The sequence below is a fragment of the Podarcis filfolensis genome (assembly GCF_964270895.1).
Source record: "Podarcis filfolensis genome assembly, chromosome: 10".
Taxonomy (NCBI): domain Eukaryota; kingdom Metazoa; phylum Chordata; class Lepidosauria; order Squamata; family Lacertidae; genus Podarcis; species Podarcis filfolensis.
Genome location: NC_139612.1, coordinates 57,680,021 through 57,699,358, shown reverse-complemented (window position 1 = coordinate 57,699,358; position 19,338 = coordinate 57,680,021). Strand labels below are relative to the sequence as shown.

Below are 19,338 nucleotides of genomic sequence, written 5' to 3'. Positions count from 1 at the left end.
CGCCGCTGAATCAACAACGAAGAAAGATCTAGACGTCTTCTGGACCTCTGCAACCTTTGGAGTGAAGCGTGAAACCATAGCCTTGTGCTGCGTTGTCCTTGACACCGGACCTTTGCCTTTGCCTCGGCCTTTTCCGCGCGATGAGCTTTCGCTGCGCTGCTCTGTCTTGGCCCTGGGATATCTGCATTCCCTCTTCATATGGCCTAGACGTCCACACGAGTAGCATTTCACTGCCTTCAAAGCTTTGGCGCCATCTGGTGGTTCCACTGCACTATGGGACGACGTCTGTGAAGACTCCCCCTTGCCCATGCAGCTAGCACCCCGGCGATCTGCTTCATTTAAAATCACGGCAGTAACATAATCCACTGTTAGCTGAGCTGTTGGTTGCACAGCAATCTGGGTTGCAACAGACTCCCAACCTGAACCCAAAGATTGTAGTATCATGAAAGAATACACAGCCTCTGGAAAGTTGAGTCCTCTCTGTTGCAGCTCATGTCTCAGATTTTGCATCTCCATCAGATGTAAACGCACATCTCCACCTTCAGCAAGAGCCATATTATGCAGCTTGTTGAAGTAAAACATAGTGGATCCAGCTTCTGTCCTTAAGTGAGCCTCTCTCAAAGCGTCCCAAATTTCTCTGGCTGAGGTCTTATCACGCAACAGACAGAGCTCTTCCGGGGATACTATCAATGTAAGAGTTCCCCTTGCTTTGGAATCCTTAGCTGCCCATACATCTGTAACTGGAGCTGGGGGGTTGTCTGTAATCACCTCAAACAAACCCTCTTTCCGCAGAATTGCCTCTGCATACAGAACCCAGTCCGCGTAATTCTTCTTATTGAGCTTTGGAATCCCACAAGCATCCTGAAGGGCCATCATGACTCTGGCATTAGCCTTCAGCGTCATATATGCTGCTTTAAATCTTGCTGCGTCACTGCTGCAGCTGCCTTATTCCAAAAGCGCACTTAAAAGTTACTTTCGATTTCCCCAGCATAGTAACTTGTGCCTGGGAGCCTTTTGCCTATTCCCAGCAAAACGGCTTTAAAGTTAAAAGTCCAGCCATAAGGCCATTAACTAGAAGCTGGCAGGCTGCCCGGAGCAGTAGCACATACCTCATCAATCATCTTGACACGCAGAGCAGATTCTGATCCGATCTGTCCCTCTGCATTCCGATCCCTTGCCGGCACTCCGATTCGACTTCTGGAGCCCATAACCACGTGTTAGTTTAAAGCAGAGTCCCGTGCACAGCAGAAGGATGAGGAGTACGTGCTGCATACTCTATATTGCTTTATTTAAAGTTCAAAGCGATTATATTACAGAAAGACATCTTGCCTCTGCCGGAGCAGAGAAATGCATCCTCTCTCCTCGACAGCTCGGAGAGAAAACCAAAGTGAAACTGCAAAGAACAGTGAAAAACAGGAAACCAGTGTACGTCACATCCAGTCTCCCTTTCCCGTGAGAAACTCCAACAGTACAGACTGTGGAATGTAAACACCTGTCTCGTGACAAACCCTTTCGCTGCACAGTGAAGGAAAGCAGAAACCAACAATAGTTTGGCCCTTAATTATTCAAAGAAAAGGAGTACACTAAACCAAAATCAGTTCAGAGATGCTACAATACACCAGCCTGTGGGAATGTTCAGGGAGGCAGGAGAGGATATCTTGTTTAATAATATCATTCCCAACTTGCATTAGGAAGTCCCTTTACTTAGCAGAGTGCATCCCCCTTTTTAATACACAGTGGTTTGCTTGTTGCAAGCTCGTTTGAGTCCCTCTTAAAAAGAATAGACACGACAGTCTTATTAAAGTCAATATAAAAGTAGTTTACTCACAATCATTCAGTTCACAGTTGGATCCCTGAAGGCAAACTATATACAGTGGTACCTTGGTTTACAACCATAATCCGTTCCGGAGGTCTGTTTGTAAACCAAAACAGGCTGTAACCCAAGGCGCACTTTTGCCCATGGGGCTTCCAAAAAAAATTTGTTCGTAATAAAAAAAAGGGTTGTAATCCAAAAAAAGGTTGCAAACTGGGACATGCACTTCCAGATTTGACATGTTTGTAATCCAAAACGTATGCAAACTAAGACGTATGCAAACCAAGGTTTGCATGTGGAACTATCCCATAAGGGAGTTAGTTCCTAAGTGATTGCAGACACTTGTGGAACTATCCCATAAGGGAGTTAGTTCCTAAGTGATTGCAGACAGGCTGTCACCTCTGCTAACACATGGAAAAGCAAAAATGGAAAAGAGCAAAAGGAAGGAGCTGTGCTCCCTTGCCCAGATTAGGCCTCTCTCACACACATATGGCCTCAAGTCACATGCAGAGGAAATTTGTCACAGCTCAGGAGGAAACAGGAAGTTAGACTCCTGGCTGGTACAAAGCATCCACTAGCATGTTCACTCTAGGAATGTTGTACTTGACTGCTATGTGTCTCACATCCCACATAGCCAATGTTAAGCATCCTTAGGGTGTGATCCCCTATGCATATTGACTTGGAAGTTGGTCCCACCAAACTTGGAAAACACTCATAAAATGTAGATATTACATCTAAATCAGCGGTTCCCGAACTGTGTTCTTTGGACCACTGGTGATATGCAAGTTTTGTTTAGGTGGTCTGAAAAATTCAATTACAGCATTTAGCACTGCCTATTACAACTGCTACAACAGGCACAAAAGTCATCAACTGGTCTACCAACACCACCCACAATATTCATGTTGTCCATGGGAGAAAACTATAAACTAGTCAAAATAAATGGGACAAAATAAATTGTCTTGTTTGTGCCCATTCCCTGCAGTTCAGGCAGGGTGAGTACACTAGTAATAATGATGAATTTAATTAAATTAGGAGCCTGCCCATGACTGATGACCCTCTGTCTCATACATTTGTGTCAATGAGGCTTATTCCAAAGTAAATATGCACAGGATTGCAGCCTCAGAGTACAGTATTGGTTTGCTTTGCAGTTATGATCTCTGCACAACTGATACAGAGTTCAAGGTTTTTGGATTGTGTTTTGCTTCACTGTGTAGAGAAATCTCCGAATAAGCAACTGTTATAATATTGTAATGCTGGGAAAGGGCCTAGTTAAGGTTCTGATGCTTACGTAATAGGGCTGCTTGTATTCCTGTGTGTGCCAGATCCACAGCAAAATTGTTTTGATGTCTCTACAGGAATAAAATGGACACCAGATGAAAATGGGGTCCTCTCCTTCGACTGCCGAAATCGAGGCTGGTGAGAGATTTTGAAATGATTTCATACTCCTGTGTTTGATTTGGAGGGACCCAAAGTTTATTCTTCCTTCCAACTTTTGCTTCCCTCTGAGATTTGTTCTAGATACTATCAGTGACACTTTGTCTATTCAGTTTTAACTTCTCCTTCTTGTCACTGTCTCCAAAGGGAATGCTAAAATTGCTCCCTAACATTCAAGGCAAGTGTTTATGTGTACACATATGAAGATTTGCCTCTCCCTATATCATCTACCTGTGACTATTCCCTCTATTACGCCATTGAGTGGGGTACATTATGTGGTGATTACATAGAGCAAGGCTTTTCAGTGGTGGCACCCTCCCTGTGGAACACCCGTTCTTTAGAAGTGTGGTTGGCACATTGTTAGAAACAGAGATACGAAAGCTAGGAGCTAAATGGCACCTTAAACCTAGGTTATGGGTGCAACAATGGAATGTCTAGGCACGCTTTTTTATAACAAGAATACAAAGCTGAATGAACGAACTGCAGCTAAAATAGTATGTTCATTTTTCACATGGTCTCGTCCTTCCCCTGCCCACCCTCCTAATATTCTTAATATTCTTCCCTTTTTAGGGAAGTTTTTAATGACTGATGTTTTAATGTATTTTTAACCTTCTGTTGGAAGCCACCCAGAGTGGCTGGGGAAACCCAGCCAGATGGGTGGGGTAGAAATAAATCATCATCATCATCATCATCATCATCATCATCATCATCATCAAAGGGTCTCTTCTCCAGTCTTCAGAGAGTGGCTGGAAATGGGGAGGGAGAAAAAGGTCCTCCTTTCCTTCCACTTAGCAGTTTTAATCTGAAATCTTAGGTGCAGTACTGCGCCCAGAGTTCAGAAACTACTTGCGCTAATGAAATTTCCTGTCGCAAAATGCACCTAGAACAACAGGAGTTTTGAACACTGGGTTGCATTGTCACTTTCACCATTTTGGCACCAAGTTAAGAGCTGCCTGTTTGCTCAGGCATTTTTGTGGTTTAGGTGTGAAGTTGATCCTGCTCTGGGTTTTTCACTGCTCCTTTTTTATTGGAAGGGGTCTTATGGTTTTATTATAGTGCATTATGTGATTTTATGTGTTGTATTCCACACGGATATCATTACAGGTGAAGGGTGGTTTATAAATGTTTTTTAAAAACCAATACTTTAAAAATACGATCGATCAAAAGAACAAGAGGCCCAAGCAGTCTAGCATCCTCTTTTCCACAATGGTTAAAGACAACCTTCCCAACCAAATGTCTTACAGATGTGTTGGAGTGTGATTGTCATCAGCACTAGCGAGCACAGCCATGCTGACGAAGGGTGATGGAAGTTAGTCCAAAATATCCAGAGAGTGCCAGATTGGGGAATGTGAGGTTAAGCAGATGCTACTGGAAAGCTCACAAGCAGAGCTTGAAAGCAATAGCTGTTGCTTCCTAGTAACTGGCATACTGTCTGTGTAATGAGTGGCTGCTGACAGACCTACCCTGCATAAATTTGCCTAATCCTCCTTTAAAAACAGCTAAACTGGTGGCTGTCACCCCTTCTTGTTGCAGCGATGTCCATAAATTAAAGATGTGGGTTGTGAAGAAATATGTTCTTTCATTTTTTCTGAATTTAGCACAAGTTCTTATATTATGAAGGAGGGAGGAAAAGTTATGTCTGTCACTTCCTCCGCACCTTGCATAATCCTATCCTTCTTGGTCATTTCTCTAAATTAAGAAGCCCCAAATGCTTTAATCAGTTCTTTTAAAATTGTTGTTGGGTTTGTTAGAATCTATGCACCACCTTTCCTAAGGCAGGGTGTTATTACTGTTGTTGTTTGGTTGTTGTTACTTGCCCTTCAGCAGGTCCCAGGACGACTACAGCAATTGAAAAGTTCAGTATTAAAAACAGTTAAAACAAATCACAGTGACAGAAATATGATGGGTCCTGAAGACACACGCTGCAGGTGTCAAAGGGCCATGTATTCGGAGGATGCATCCTTAGATCACCACGCTAAATGCTCTAGTAATCTCCCGCTTGGACTACTGCAATGCGCTCTACGTGGGGCTACCTTTGAAGGTGACCCAGAAACTACAACTAATCCAGAATGCGGCAGCTAGACTGGTGACTGGGGGCAGCCACTGAGACCACATAACACCGGTCTTGAAAGACCTACATTGGCTCCCAGTACGTTTCCGAGCACAATTCAAAGTGTTGGTGTTGACCTTTAAAGCCCTAAACGGCCTCAGCCCAGTATACCTAAAGGAGTGTCTCCACTCCCATCATTCTTCCTGGACGCTGAGGTCCAGCGCTGAGGGCCTTCTGGTGGTTCCCTCACTATGAGAAGCGAAGCTACAGGGAACCAGGCAGACGGCCTTCTCAGTAGTGGCGCCCGCCCTGTGGAACGCCCTCCCATCAGATGTCAAAGAGATAAACAACTACCTGATATTTAGAAGACATCTGAAGGCAGCGCTGTTCAGGGAAGTTTTTAATGTGTGACATTTTAATATATTTTTAATCTTTGTTGGGAGCCGCCTAGAGTTGCTGGGGAAACCCAGCCAAATGGGCGGTGTACAAATAATAAATTATTATTATTATTATTATTATTATTATTATTATTAGGAAAGGAATCAATACATTCTTCTGATTCTACCATACATACAGATCACTTCTTCCGGCTTGGATCATGTATTCCTGGATATGGTCCAGGAACCTCCCACTAGTGCCACTCTTGCACACTTACTTGATATTTACTGCTTCCCTTTCTTGTTCCTCTCAAGGTACATCCAGGCTGCTACATCACCCAAAGATATTGTCATTGTGGTGGACATCAGTGGGAGCATGAAGGGTTTGCTCCTGTCTATTGCCAAACACACCATTGTCACAATTTTGGACACGCTGGGAGAGAATGACTTTGTTAATATTATTGCTGTGAGTACAAACTCCTTCCTCATTTGTAAACACCCTCTCCCTCGGAGGCAATGAAACTAGATTTTAGTTTGAGAAAGAGCTCTGGGTTGGCATTGGATGAGCAGATCAATCTATTTCTGGCCCATGTCCCTTTTGCTGCTGTTTGCCTGCGTTTGCCTGTTCCATCCTGTTTGTGCACTACTCTCCAGACTTTTAAGATGCACAAAACTTCACGTTTAAATCCATATTTCTACATGTATTTTCTCTCAAAAAATATATTTATAAATCTCTTTTTTATTGAAACTGGCATTTCTAGATGCATTTTTTTTGAACCAATATCTATTTCAGACTGTTCAGAAAGGGTATAAGCCACTTGATAATTAAGACCGCAGTACTTCTCCCTACTTACTGGCAGTAAGTTTCATTGAATTCAGGAGGACTTGCTTCTGAGTAAACATAGGTAAAGGTAAAGGGACCCCTGACCATTAGGTCCAGTCGTGGCTGACTCTGGGGTTGCGGCGCTCATCTCGCTTTATTGGCTGAGGGAGCCGGCGTACAGCTCCCTGTACTGGTCATGTGGCCAGCCTGACGAACCAGAGCAGCGCACAGAAATGCCGTTTACCTTCCCGCTGGAGCGGTACCTATTTATCTACTTGCACTTTGACGTGCTTTCGAACTGCTAGGTTGGCAGGAGCAGGGACCGAGCAACGGGAGCTCACCCTGTTGCAGGGATTCGAACCGCCGACCTTCTGATCGGCAAGTCCTAGGCTCAGTGGTTTAACCCACAGTGCCACCCGCGTCCCATAAACATGGTTAGGGTTGCACATTATCCCAGGAGGTGTGGATCAGGTTAGTTCCTACAGGAATTCACAAAGATCAAAAGATCTAGCTTCCAGCCATTTCAATTTGTGTTCCAACCGCCATTCACTGATTGGTTAGAAGAGGCTAGAGAAATTGTCCCATGACCTTTCTCTCTGTTAGATATGAAGCATGACCTGCTCAGTCCAACCTGTGAACCACTCCTGTCTGTGGTATGCTCTAGGGAAGGCCATACCTGGATACTTTCACTTTCTTACAAAAATATAATCACATGAAATTTTAAGATTGCCCTCATGCTTCATGAAAGGGACTTTCTTGATTGTTTTGCTTGCTCCCCCTCCTTTTTTTTTGCAAAGAATGCTATGCCCAGATATGTCCCTAGTCTCAACAATTTTTTTTTCCAAGTCTTGCATTTGTTGCAGACAGAAATTGTTTAGAAGTATTTACTTAAAGTCATCTTTAGTCTCAGTTATCAGTACCAGAAACTGAAGACAGCTGTTAAAAATAGTCCTTGCTGCGATCAGATTAAGACTTTGAACTGGCTCGGGCAGAGTATTTATTCTCAAGAGCAGTTTTCATAGGATTAAAAGACAACAGAACAATCACATTCTCCGCTGTCCAAAAGTAACTGACTAAATGGCTAACTGGTCATTTGGGTGAGCTCAGGGGTGGAGAGAGAGAGAGACAGACCTGGAATGGGAGAGGAAAGGATACCCACAATAGTGTCTGAAGGCCAGCCACACTCACCAGTTCATCTCTCTGCTCCCCGCTACCATGCCCCTGAGTAGTTTCTGGCCTCTCACTGTAATTTAGCCTATAACTAAACCACCCACTGACAGGGCATCAGTCTTATTTAGAATGAGCTTTCAATTTCTTGGCTCTCATCCAGTCCATTAGCAATGGAAGACAACATGTATACACACACACACCCCCGCAAATTTGTACCATTTTGCAAGCGAATTTCTCTAATATAATGCATCTCCTATGTTATTTTTCCACAAATGTATGCATACTTTCTCCTCACATGAATGTTTTGTCCCCATTATATGGTTTGAAACCTGCATCACAAAATTTGGAGAAATGTGAATTTGGAAGAATAACTGTTTCAGTTCACATATTATTTCAGAAAGTACAAACTAGGCAGCTTTGCATTACAATGTGAGCCAAAGTCAATTTCTCCCTATCCCCAACCAGGGCTGACTGTCTCTCCTTTTAGCTGCAGCAGTAAAAGGAGTCCCTTCTAAACACCACCACCTAGGGTTACTGCAGGACAGCTGAGGTATCTAGGGTGTCAAAGGCTGCAAACATAATCCCGATTTGCGGACTTTGTCAGGGAGTTAACACTGCCACTTGATCAGGTGCTCTGGCAAAATGTACCCACTCTGTGTACAGGGAAAAGCAAAGTGCCATGTCTTTAGAATGTAGCTGAAAGCCTGTGGGTTTTTATACCAGCTGGAGCATGTATTTAAACCCTTTGGGTAGTCAACCTCAGATTGATGGTCACGGCTGATGCAATCCTTTGCCTACTTTTATTTTATTCTTTTTTGCTGAGGAAAAACACAAGAGAGGCTACAAATCTCTGTCCTTAAGTAAGCCACTTTGCAGAAATATCCTTATTTGTTACATAAGTAGCTTGCTTTGAGACAAAGCTATCTGCAGCAAATCGTCCCTGTGTCCACCCTGGGAAACTGACATGCCCTCTCTTCAGTTTAGACTTGTGTGTGGTTATTACAATATTGTGTTTGCCCTGTTCATAATATCTATTTTCATTGTAAGCTGTTATTAATGAAGGGTGAGGTATTTAAATTTTAGTACAGTGGTACCTCAGGTTACATACGCTTCAGGTTACAGACTGTGCTAACCCAGAAATATTGCTTCAGGTTAAGAACTTTGCTTCAGGATGAGAACAGAAATTGGACTCCGGTGGCACGGCAGCAACAGGAGGCCCCATTAGCTAAAGTGGTGCTTCAGGTTAAGAACAGTTTCAGGTTAAGTACGGACCTCCGGAACAAATTAAGTACTTAACCCGAGGTACCACTGTACTAAATACTGCCTAGAACACATATGCTGTCTTTATCATCTACTGTATATCTATATATCTCTATAAAGTATCAGGCATAGGTAAACTCAGCCCTCCAGATGTTTTGGGACTACAGCTCCCATCATCCCTAGCTAACAGGACCAGTTGTCAGGGATGATGGGAATTGTAGTCTCAAAACATCTGGAGAACCGAGTTTGCCTATGCCTGCTCTATATCTATCTATGTTGTATGTTGCTTTTCATAGGAAACAAGATCCCAGTGGGCCATAGTAAATTGCACATGAAGTGGCAATTCGAGTCTCTCATTTGGCGCTTTAAGGACTTAACACAGGGGTCTGCAACCTTTAAGACAAAAAGAGCCACTTGGACCCGTTTCCGAAGAAAAAAAACCTGGGAGCCGCAAAACCATTGCGACATTTAAAGCATGCGCGCCGCTGCCAGCGGGCGGGAAGGTGACGTCGGGACGGTGCGTGACTAACGCACACATCGCCCCCATGCGACGTCACAGCCAGTACAGCGCCCGCCACAGTGGGGAGTGTCGGGGCGCACAATGCGCCTCCTCCCCTCGCTAGTATCCGCCCCAGAGCCGCGGCAAAGGTGTAAAAGAGCCACATGCGGCTCCGGAGCCACGGGTTGCAGACCCCTGACTTAACACATGTTATTATGGCAGAAGCTTTTGTGATGAACTGAGTTCAAGTGCCATAATGGCTTGTGCAATAATTAAATGCCTTGGCCTTTAAAGCAGGTGTGGGAGTTGCTGTCTAATAAGCAGTGAACAAAGGGAAACACTGAAGAAAATCAAGAAAGAGGGCAGGAAATGTTGCCTGAATAATTCTGGCACCATATGGGCAGCATCTTATTTTTACAGTCTCCAGAGGGATAGCCATAGTACTCTGTTGTTGCAGCAAAACCAGCAGAGTTTTGTGTCACTTTAAAGCTGTGGTGCAGAACCTTTGGCCCTTCAGATGTTGCTGTACTACAACTCCCATCAGGCCTAGCAAGCGTTGCCTGCCAAAGCTTTGCTGGACTTGGCTCAGTGTTGTGAGGGTGGGGGATGGAGTATGAGCAAACCAAGAACTTAAAAATTCAGGTAAAGATCTTACTTGTGGAATGCAACAGGATATTGGCAACCAAGGCTATCCACTTCTTAAATTACACATATTGCTGGCATTTTAGTAAGGGAATGTCTAGTGTGAATCTATGCCTTGATTTGTTTCCAAAGAGCATGGGGAGGTATTTTGTGGAATCTTGCATTTTAAAATGTATGCTTTCAAAAGCTGTGATGGTTGTTCTTTATACATAACAATATCTCCTGAAACCTTTGTAACTCTCTAAGAAAGATTCCTTTTCTTCTAGTCACTCTACCCCCATCCTTTTTGCCTTTACAGTACAATGATTATGTTCATTATGTTGAATCCTGTTTCAAGGGGATCCTGGTTCAAGCAGACAGAGATAACAGAGAGGTAAGTACAGGACTTCTAGGGACATATTTAGGCGCATTATTGAGTGTGAACTGGTGTGTGTGTGTGTGTGTGTGTGTGTGTGTGTGTGTGTAATAATTTTAAATTTTCTACTTTATAAAGCACTTAGAGACTGTTTTAAATATTAAGCAGTATATAAATTTAATAATAATAAATAATGATTGTGCATTATTCTTTATCTCAACCTGGTGGCAAAATCCAGATGTTTTGAACTGCAATAAGCATGGAAAAGAAATTCAATTCACTACACATTTAAAGCTGAATTTATCAAATTTGCAGTGTCTGAAACAATACAAGAATCGAAACATAGCTATCCTTCATAATTTGCACTGAATTTTGCTATACAGTTCTCAAACCAAACAATGTTTACAAAAATGCATATATGAGGGGAATATGTTGCTAAAATGAACATATTGGTGAAAATAACACACACATATACACCATATACGTGTTAGGATTATATCTTTTGCAAAAATGTATGCATTAGTTGAAACTGCACACTAAAATGTGTCTATTAGGAGAAATTAACACTAAAATGTTGAAGAATTTTCATAATAATTTTAAAGTATGGAATTCACTATTTGCTGCAGAAACACAGAGAACTGTATTTAAGATTGGAAAAATGAGAAACTGCAAGAACCAAATTTGGCAGATTTTTCCATCCCAAGACTACAGTTCCCATCAGCCCCATCTAGTATGGCCTATGATCAGGGTGGTTGGGAGTTGTAGTCCAACAATATTTGGAGGGCACCAGGTTGAAGAAGACCAAACTGTTTAATGCTGCTATGAGAATACCTTTCTTGCTTCTTTGCTTAGCACTTCAAGCAGCTGGTGGATGAGTTGCAGGCAAAAGGAGTTGGGACAGTGAATAAAGCCTTGACAGAATCCTTCAGAATCCTGAGGGAGGTAAGAAATGTTGTGGGGATAAAGGTCTCCCCCCCCCATGCTGCCTTCATTCCATGTCCTGCAGCACTGTGGAAATTATGGCAATGCACTGGAGGAGAAGGAAGTTCTCCAGATAACAGTGACAAAAACCCTCTGTGACAGCACCAAAAGCTGCTGATGGGCATGTTGGCTAAAATTACAGCAAGAGAATATGATGTCAACATATTTGGACAGTGTTATTTTAGGAACGTAGGCACACACACACACATTTATTAAGTGTTTGACTCCAGACTGCAATGAAATTGTGATGTTGTTATGACAAAGAAGGATAGTAGAATTGTAGACCTGGAATGGATCCTGAGGATCTTCTAGTCCAGGGGTCAGCAAATTTTTCAGCAGGGGGCCGGTCTACTGTCCCTCAGACCTTGTGGGAGGCCAGACTATATGTTGTCATGATTATGACGGACATTTTTGGCAAAAACCCTTATTTGGACCAACCCCAACATTGCACAAATGTGATTTTTTGAGGGGAGGGGGTGTTCCCTCATACACCCACGCTGCTTTCTTTGCGTTTTACGCGTTGACAGTTATTATTTATCTAGTAAGGTGGGGTGTGGGCTGGGGGGCTGAGGTAAGCGTGCCATTCCTGTCAGCCCTGGAGAGTGTGTGCACATGCGTGGGTGAAGAGAAAAGCTGTTGGCAACGCTAAGTCAGGCTGGCGCCACTCAAGCAAAAACGTTCTTTTCCCTGCGTGAGGGAAGACGAGGTAGAGGCGGCTGTTTTCCTTTCCATGGCTCACACCCTGTAGCTAACAAGCGGCCTCCCCAGCAGAGTGCACAATTGTTTCGGAGTGCAGCCGCCCAGGCACTCCCCACTTCCTCTGGCGGGGAGCACCACAGACACTGGCAGGCGTCGCTCCTGAGGCGCCTCTGAGCCTCTGCCGCCGCAACTGCCCTTCCTGAGGTAAGTTGCTGGCAGCTCCATGGTGGAAATCTGAACTGTGGCTCCTTTTCCCTCTCCCCACCCCCCAAGAAAAGATTGCTGCGTGTGCGTAACGGATAGAGAAGGGGCTTGTCTCGAGCAGCCGCCCGGCTCACTTTTGACCCCCAAGCCTGGCTGAGTCACAAAAACCATCGCGCACACGCTATGCTGGCTGCCTGAATTCCTAGACCATCTGCGGGCCGGATCTAGAAGGCGATTGGGCCTGATCCGGCCCACGGACCTTAGTTTGCCAACCCATGTTCTAGTCCAACCCCCTGCAATACAGGAATCTCAGCTAAAGCATCCATGACAGATGACCATCCAACCTCTACATAAAAAACCTCCAGTGAAGGGGAGTCCACACCTTCTGAGGAAGTCTGTTCCACTGTTGGGTTATAGCTGTGGTCTGTAGTATCAGAAAGTAAATCATGAGATTGTTAGCTCCCACGAGAACAGGTGACCCCAATCTGTTTCCTCGGCGATGATGCCATTGAGTTAGGTGTTGCATTTAATCAGAACTTTGTCCTTCATATTTCAGCATCATGCCAATTATTCAATGGTTTGAGAGTACAGAATGACTGATTGAGTCTGCTTTTCAAATGACAGAAGAGGTGGAAAGGGTTAGACTGGAGACATTTGAAGGAACGAGAATGAGATGCAATTGCTCTGCTTTGCACCAGAATAATAGGATTCATCCAAACCATCATATGTGTAACCCTACCAAGTGGTGCTTCAGCTAGAAATAGATATGCCATGATGATTAAATCTCATTAGTGCCAAGCAGCATAGTTGTACTACTGAGAAACTGTATCAGGGAATGGACAAAAAACAGTCCAATGTTGATAATGATGGTGGTGCTAGTGAGCTGAAAATCCACTAAAAGCCACAATTTATTCAAATTTAGGGTAGGTGAAATTTGGGGAGCTCCTTGATTTCCATAGGCACAAAATAATTGTGTTTCACTTTAAACTGAACCCTCCACCACCACCCAATAGAAGCACAACTTTGAGAAAAGGCATGTGGATTATGCACAGCACAACAAATTAGTAACAATATGATACTCTGGACCAGCGTTTCATTCAAGCGAGGGTTTACCAATGCTGCATCCCAGGATTTATTGTCCATGCCGGAGCAAATGCCTGCTTCATATGAAATAACCACAAAGTGTGCCTCAGGGCATGTGCAAAGTGTGTTCCTCTCACTACAAGAAGGTTGGTTAAAAGGTTTTTAAGACAAATGCCTGGCTTCTCATAAAACTTAAATAACAGCATTTCTTATTTTAGAAATTAAGATCTAGATCCCTTGGAAATGCATTCTGAATAATGAGGATTCTTACTAAGGTTCTGCTTCTGAGCAGACTCTCGCTGTAATTGATCAGAGTTTCCCCTAGGTCATAATTAAGGGCTTTTAAATAAGGCCATAATTTAAATGATGTGGGAGGGCTATAGCTCTTGCAAAAGGTCACATGCTCAGTCCCTGGCAATCTCCAGGTAGGGCTGGGGAGACGCTGTCATTTGCTGTCAGTAAACGATACTGTGTTAGATGGACCCGTATTCCTAACCCTGAACCTTTCAAGTAAACTCATTTAATCCCCATTTGTACCAGTCAGATAATTATTATCACTATTGTTTCCATTCTGTTTCCAGTTCAGAAATGCTGGTCAAGGAGGTCTTTGTAACCAAGCCATCATGCTGATCACTGATGGAGCTATGGAAGATTACGAATATGTCTTTGAAAAGTTCAACTGGCCCGATCGTAAGGTTTGTTTCCTAAGTGCTGAATGTTAAAGAGTAAAGAGGACAGATTGGTGTGGAATGAATCAGGAGCTGCTAACCAGGTACTGAGTAGCACATGGTGTTAACCAGCAATGCAATTCTATACATGTAGGCCCCACTGAATTTGATGGGAGTTACTCCTGGGTAAGTGATAATAAATCAAGGGTGGGGAAGCTTTTTCATCCTGAGGGCTGCATTTTTCTGGGCAACCTTCCAAGATCCACATGCTAATGATGGGTGGCGCTAGAGGCAAAAATGGGTGGAGCACCAAATGTAAATTTTACCTTTGTGCAGGGAGCTAGTTTCTATACACATCCACACACTGTTCCGTATTCTCCATCCAGGCAGTCAAGAGTTCAAGGACACATTCCAGCCAGGTGAAAGTGCTCAGAGTGTAAAGTAGGACCAGTGAGGGGTATGGCATGAGAAGAGTTCTAAGAACCTGGCAAAAGGCGCTTTCCCAGAGCCTGAGGTTTCAGACCCCTGTAGTAAACAATAGTAACAATATTATTACAACTACTGCTTATAAAAATTAGAGTAGTAAAGTAGGAAGTGCTCAGTGTCTATGAACAGTATCCAAGTAACATGTCCCATCAGCTCAAGGATTTCTGCTGGTGCAGAGGAACTTCCTTGCCCTCTTCTCCACCGACTCTTCCTCCCTAAACCTGTTCCAGAGCGTCACAAGATTATTATATTTTGGGGGGGGGGGTGCGCCGGAGTAGATTAGGGTGGAGTTCCATTGTGCAAGTGGAAATCTTTGCACTGGCAAGATGTGCTAATTTGATAACATCCTATAACTGGGGGGAAATTCATTACTTTAACATTTCAAAATAGTCTGAGCATTGGGTTTGTCCAGGGGTCAGCAAACTTTTTCAGCAGGGGGCCGGTCCTTGTAGGGGGCCAGACTATATTTTGAAAAAAAATATGAACAAATTCCTATGCCCCACAAATAATCCAGAGATGCATTTTAAATAAAAGCACACTTTCTACTCATGTAAAAACACCAGGCAGGCCCCACAAATAACTCAGAGATGCATTTTAAATAAAAGCACACATTCTATGCATGTAAAAACATGCTGATTCCCGAACCATCCACAGGCCAGATTTAGAAGGCAATTGGGCCGCATCTGGCCCCTGGCCCTTAGTGTGCCTACCCATGGGTTTGTCACTTGTGACATCACTTAAACTGTTTTCCAAATAGCAAACTCTAGTATGTGGGTATAATAACATTTCACAGCAAGGCTGCATTATTGTTTGGTGGGAAAATATGATACTCCTTCAACTGATGTATTTGTTGATAGAAGGATGTTAAGATCTCCCATAAGTACTGCTTACCTTTGCTTTTTACCCTTGATCTTTCCAAAATAGGTCTAAAATGATATTTTTACTAGCAGGAACTCTTTTTCACATACTTTTACCAAGAGAACTCTATTGCATAATGTCAGTATACAAAACGTACAATACTGCATATCTTTCCCATTCCACTTTACAGCTGTGAGATCTAGAAAAGGTATTTCTACTGAGTGTCAGACAAATAGGCTATTTTACATTTAATTCCAACGTCTCCATTTTTGTTTCACAGGTACGGGTTTTTACATATCTTATCGGGAGGGAAGTCAGCTTTGCACAGAATGTGAAATGGATAGCATGTAACAACAAAGGTAAATAACATCCTTTGCTGCAAGTCATTTATCATAAGCAAACTGCAGCCATCCATTCTTAGACCTTGGCCTTTGTATAACCTACAAGCCTAGTTTGAGTCTGAAAAGCTCCAAAGCTGCTGCAGTAGACAGAATGGATTCCGAGATATGTCTGCTACTTAGCCTGTGTTGCCAAGTGCCTTAGAATTGTGAGAAGGATTGAGTCAGATATAAAGGGGGGCTGGGATTTTTGGCTTCTTAAATTGTACTCAACTTAGATACTGTATAGAGTTTGGCTAGGATATATGGGATGAAGGACCTTAGGAGGCATGGGGTAAAGCAAGAATGGAGAACCTGTGACCCTCCAGATTATGTTGGATTTGAACTTTTATCAACCTGAGCCAGCATGGTCCAAGATCAGGGGTGCTGGGAATTGTAAGTCCAGCAACAGCTGGAGGATCACAAATTCCCCATCACTAGGATTAAGAACGATAGAGGAAAGAACATGAAGGGGCATCTTCAGATTGGTAACTTTTGATGCAATCAAGCAAGAAGTTGTACCTATTTCAATTTCTTTTAAAAATGCATGTCCTACCCTTCATTGGATTTTCTGCAATGTTCTCCAGCTTGTGCTAGACTTCAGTGCACACATGCAAATAGGATTTTGCCATGTTTATATGTAGTAAAACCTGTTTTGGAGTCTGAAGCAACCACTCCAAACTCCAATCAGTAGAATACAGATTCAGAAATGGAATTCAAGGAAGCTAACTGTCTTACTGGGGGCGGGAATACTTATCATTTGTGTTAGGGTACTACACACAGATATCAACTTTAGCTGACGTCCAGGAAAATGTAATGGAATACTTGCATGTACTCAGTCGACCAATGGTTATCAACCACGATCATGACATCATATGGACTGAAGCCTACATGGACAGTGCGGTAAGTGTTTTGAGAAAAGCTTCAAGCTGGTAAGCTTTAAGGTGGGTGAGAGACAAAGGTCTCTTAGAGTTGTTTTCTGAATTATTATTATTATTTATTAAATTTATATACCACCCTTCATCCAACAGGGCAGTTTACAACATAAAATACATATATAAGTTGGAAGTAGTTAGCAGCAGCAGCTGATTATTATCATTACTGGCTTTTGAAAAGATTCTACAGGTGTCATTTAGCTGCTTTTTGCTTCTATGTGATATCCTTGAAATTCCATGGTGATCCAGGCATAGCATGACTTACATCAGGAATGGAGAACTGAATCTGGTGAATGGGTCAGATCCCAATGTCCCTCACCCTGCATGGGCCAGGTTTGACAAGTGAGCAGAGCTGTACATCTGCCGATCAACTGATAACACAATTTTTTGCCTGCTCACTTCATTCATTGCAAGCCTTGATTATCAGATTGGGGCTTGCAAAGCACTGTGCATGGTGTTTTGTAGGCACTGCTGACCAGTGGTGGCTGCAAACCCCCCTTTGGCTCAGAAAGGATCCAGTAGTCTGCTATAATTAATCTTTTAACACATATTTACCTGCCCCACAACTGACATCATATGACATCAGGTGGAGGGTAGCTAGGCATGACTTGGTCAAGGGCCAGGCTTCACAGGCCATATGGGGCTAATTAAGTCTGTGGGCTGGAGGTCCCGCACCCTTGACTTAAGTGGTATTTCTGTCCTCTGTGAACTCTACAGAGACACTTTATAAAAGATTATCAACAGGAAAAGAGATTAGCTTTTCAGCTCAGGAAATGGGTCACTCAGCCTCCAGCCCAGTGGGGCTTCAGTGCTGTAGTCTGTTATCTGTCACACAGAGGAGCTGACATACATTAAGGTGTCAAGTATTGTCCTTAATGACTTAGTCCAAGATCCAAAGCAAGACTAAGTTTGAGGAGTAGAGGAACAACACATAGAAACAGAGATTCGTTTTTTGCTTTGCTGCGAGTTTCTGCTACCAAAGAGACAATCTGGCCCTGTAATTGAATAGTACCTTGTCTCTTTGGCAGTGGGGACTTCTGTGACCAAAAAGTAGAGTTCCCACTCAAATTTTGCACAAAAAGAAATTCAGGATGCATTTAGATGTTTCTCCTCAGGAGTGAGGCCCTTGAGCTGTAAAGGATTCCCCATCACTGATATATTTCTGCTGCTTGGTCATAAGTATATGCCTACTGATGCAAAGTGTGTGCCGTAACACTTTAGTGTGAACCCCACTAATAGATCAGAGTTGACGTTCTTCTTGGTGGCCACTAGAAAACAAAAAAAGATGATGTGGCCACGTTTATGTGCTTTGTACATGTTGCCTCAATTCCCATATAAGGCATCTGCTTACGGCATCCTTGGGCAGTTGCCAGGTCCCCAGTGCCACACTAGGCCCCAATATAGATCCTCTACTTTTTCCTCCCCAGCCCACTGCTCAGAGCTGTACCACCTTGCTCATGTATTACAATCCCATGGAGTAGTGCTATAGTGGAAGCATTGTGGGGAATGAAGGGCTAAAGTAGATGTGATATTAAATGCATTTAGCATGCTAGCTTTCAGAAAATAACATATCTTCTTGGAACAGGGTGATATCTATCAGGATCACAGCAGCTGGGAATGGAACACTTAACCCTTTCTTCCCCTGCTGCAGTTAGAATCACTCCTCTGAAGGCAATTCCCCCCCCCAGTGCGAAAAGCAAGGGAGGAAAGGGTGAAACTCCTCCTTCCTGCCCACTGTGATCCTGATAATTATCTGACCCCTCAGTAGCAGATTCTTGAATTAAATACTTAAAATGCACATTAAATGCATGTACTATCAGGTCTAGATTGGCCCAGAAATGATGACTAAAGACAGGTGTCTGACACTAGTTGGAGCACATCTTCATGTGCTGCTGCTGTCCACACATGCCCACAATTGCCAGATGGGCCCACCACTGGAGGAGGGGAGGAGGCCAACTAGAGGGCACAGGGTCCCTGTCAAACCCAGAGCTGTCACTAAAAAGGTGCATAGCTATTTATTCTCTAATCTGAGATCGGACATGAAGTTTTAGTGGTAGTTTGTTTTGCCAAACCTACTGTATGCTGGAAGTTGTCAGCTGTGCAACTTGCATTGTTTTTTATCAGTCTTTGCTCTGGACTGTTTCAGAATGGTTTTGCTCCTGGGTTATTAGTTTGCTCCTCTTACATTTCTTGCTTGCATTTGTCTCTGCTGCTTACTGTATGTATCATTAGTTTGTGTGTTCATTTGTTTGTCCATTCATTAATGTGTACATTCATTTGTCACCCACATCTCTTGCTAGCTGCCACAATCTGAGGAGGTAACAATCTGCCTTGTGTTCTGTGAACACCAACTATTTCTCTGGGTGTCATTAGTACATGTTCTGTACTAGTTTATCGAGCTGTAACTAAACCATACATCCACGGTGGGGAAAAGTTGGCTGTACAGCAGCGATAGAGCCGTACAGCATGGGAAGGATATGGATAGCTCTGGATGTATTTGTGAGGTTGTGATGTGCTGTTGTAGAGTAGAACTTCAGAGCATGGCCCATGGGCTGGAAGTCTCTGGTACAAATCTCCACTGGACTACAAGCTCACTGGACAGCCTTGCACGAGTCATCTATATT

General features: G+C 43.3%; 1 protein-coding gene and 1 long non-coding RNA gene across 2 annotated transcripts in view; one reads left to right on the top strand and one right to left on the bottom strand.

The window, feature by feature from the left end:
- CACNA2D4 (calcium voltage-gated channel auxiliary subunit alpha2delta 4) overlaps positions 1-19,338 on the top strand; it is a 166,854-nt gene that overhangs the window by 29,976 nt on the left and 117,540 nt on the right. The window contains exons 7-13 of the mRNA XM_083572268.1: positions 3,169-3,229; positions 5,990-6,140; positions 10,367-10,441; positions 11,276-11,365; positions 13,972-14,085; positions 15,683-15,761; positions 16,549-16,682. Coding sequence (XP_083428394.1) covers positions 3,169-3,229; positions 5,990-6,140; positions 10,367-10,441; positions 11,276-11,365; positions 13,972-14,085; positions 15,683-15,761; positions 16,549-16,682 — 704 coding nt within the window. The remainder of the gene's footprint in view (positions 1-3,168; positions 3,230-5,989; positions 6,141-10,366; positions 10,442-11,275; positions 11,366-13,971; positions 14,086-15,682; positions 15,762-16,548; positions 16,683-19,338) is intronic.
- The window catches only part of LOC310742832, a 96,347-nt gene that overhangs the window by 30,486 nt on the left and 46,523 nt on the right, over positions 1-19,338 (bottom strand). The window lies entirely within an intron of this gene.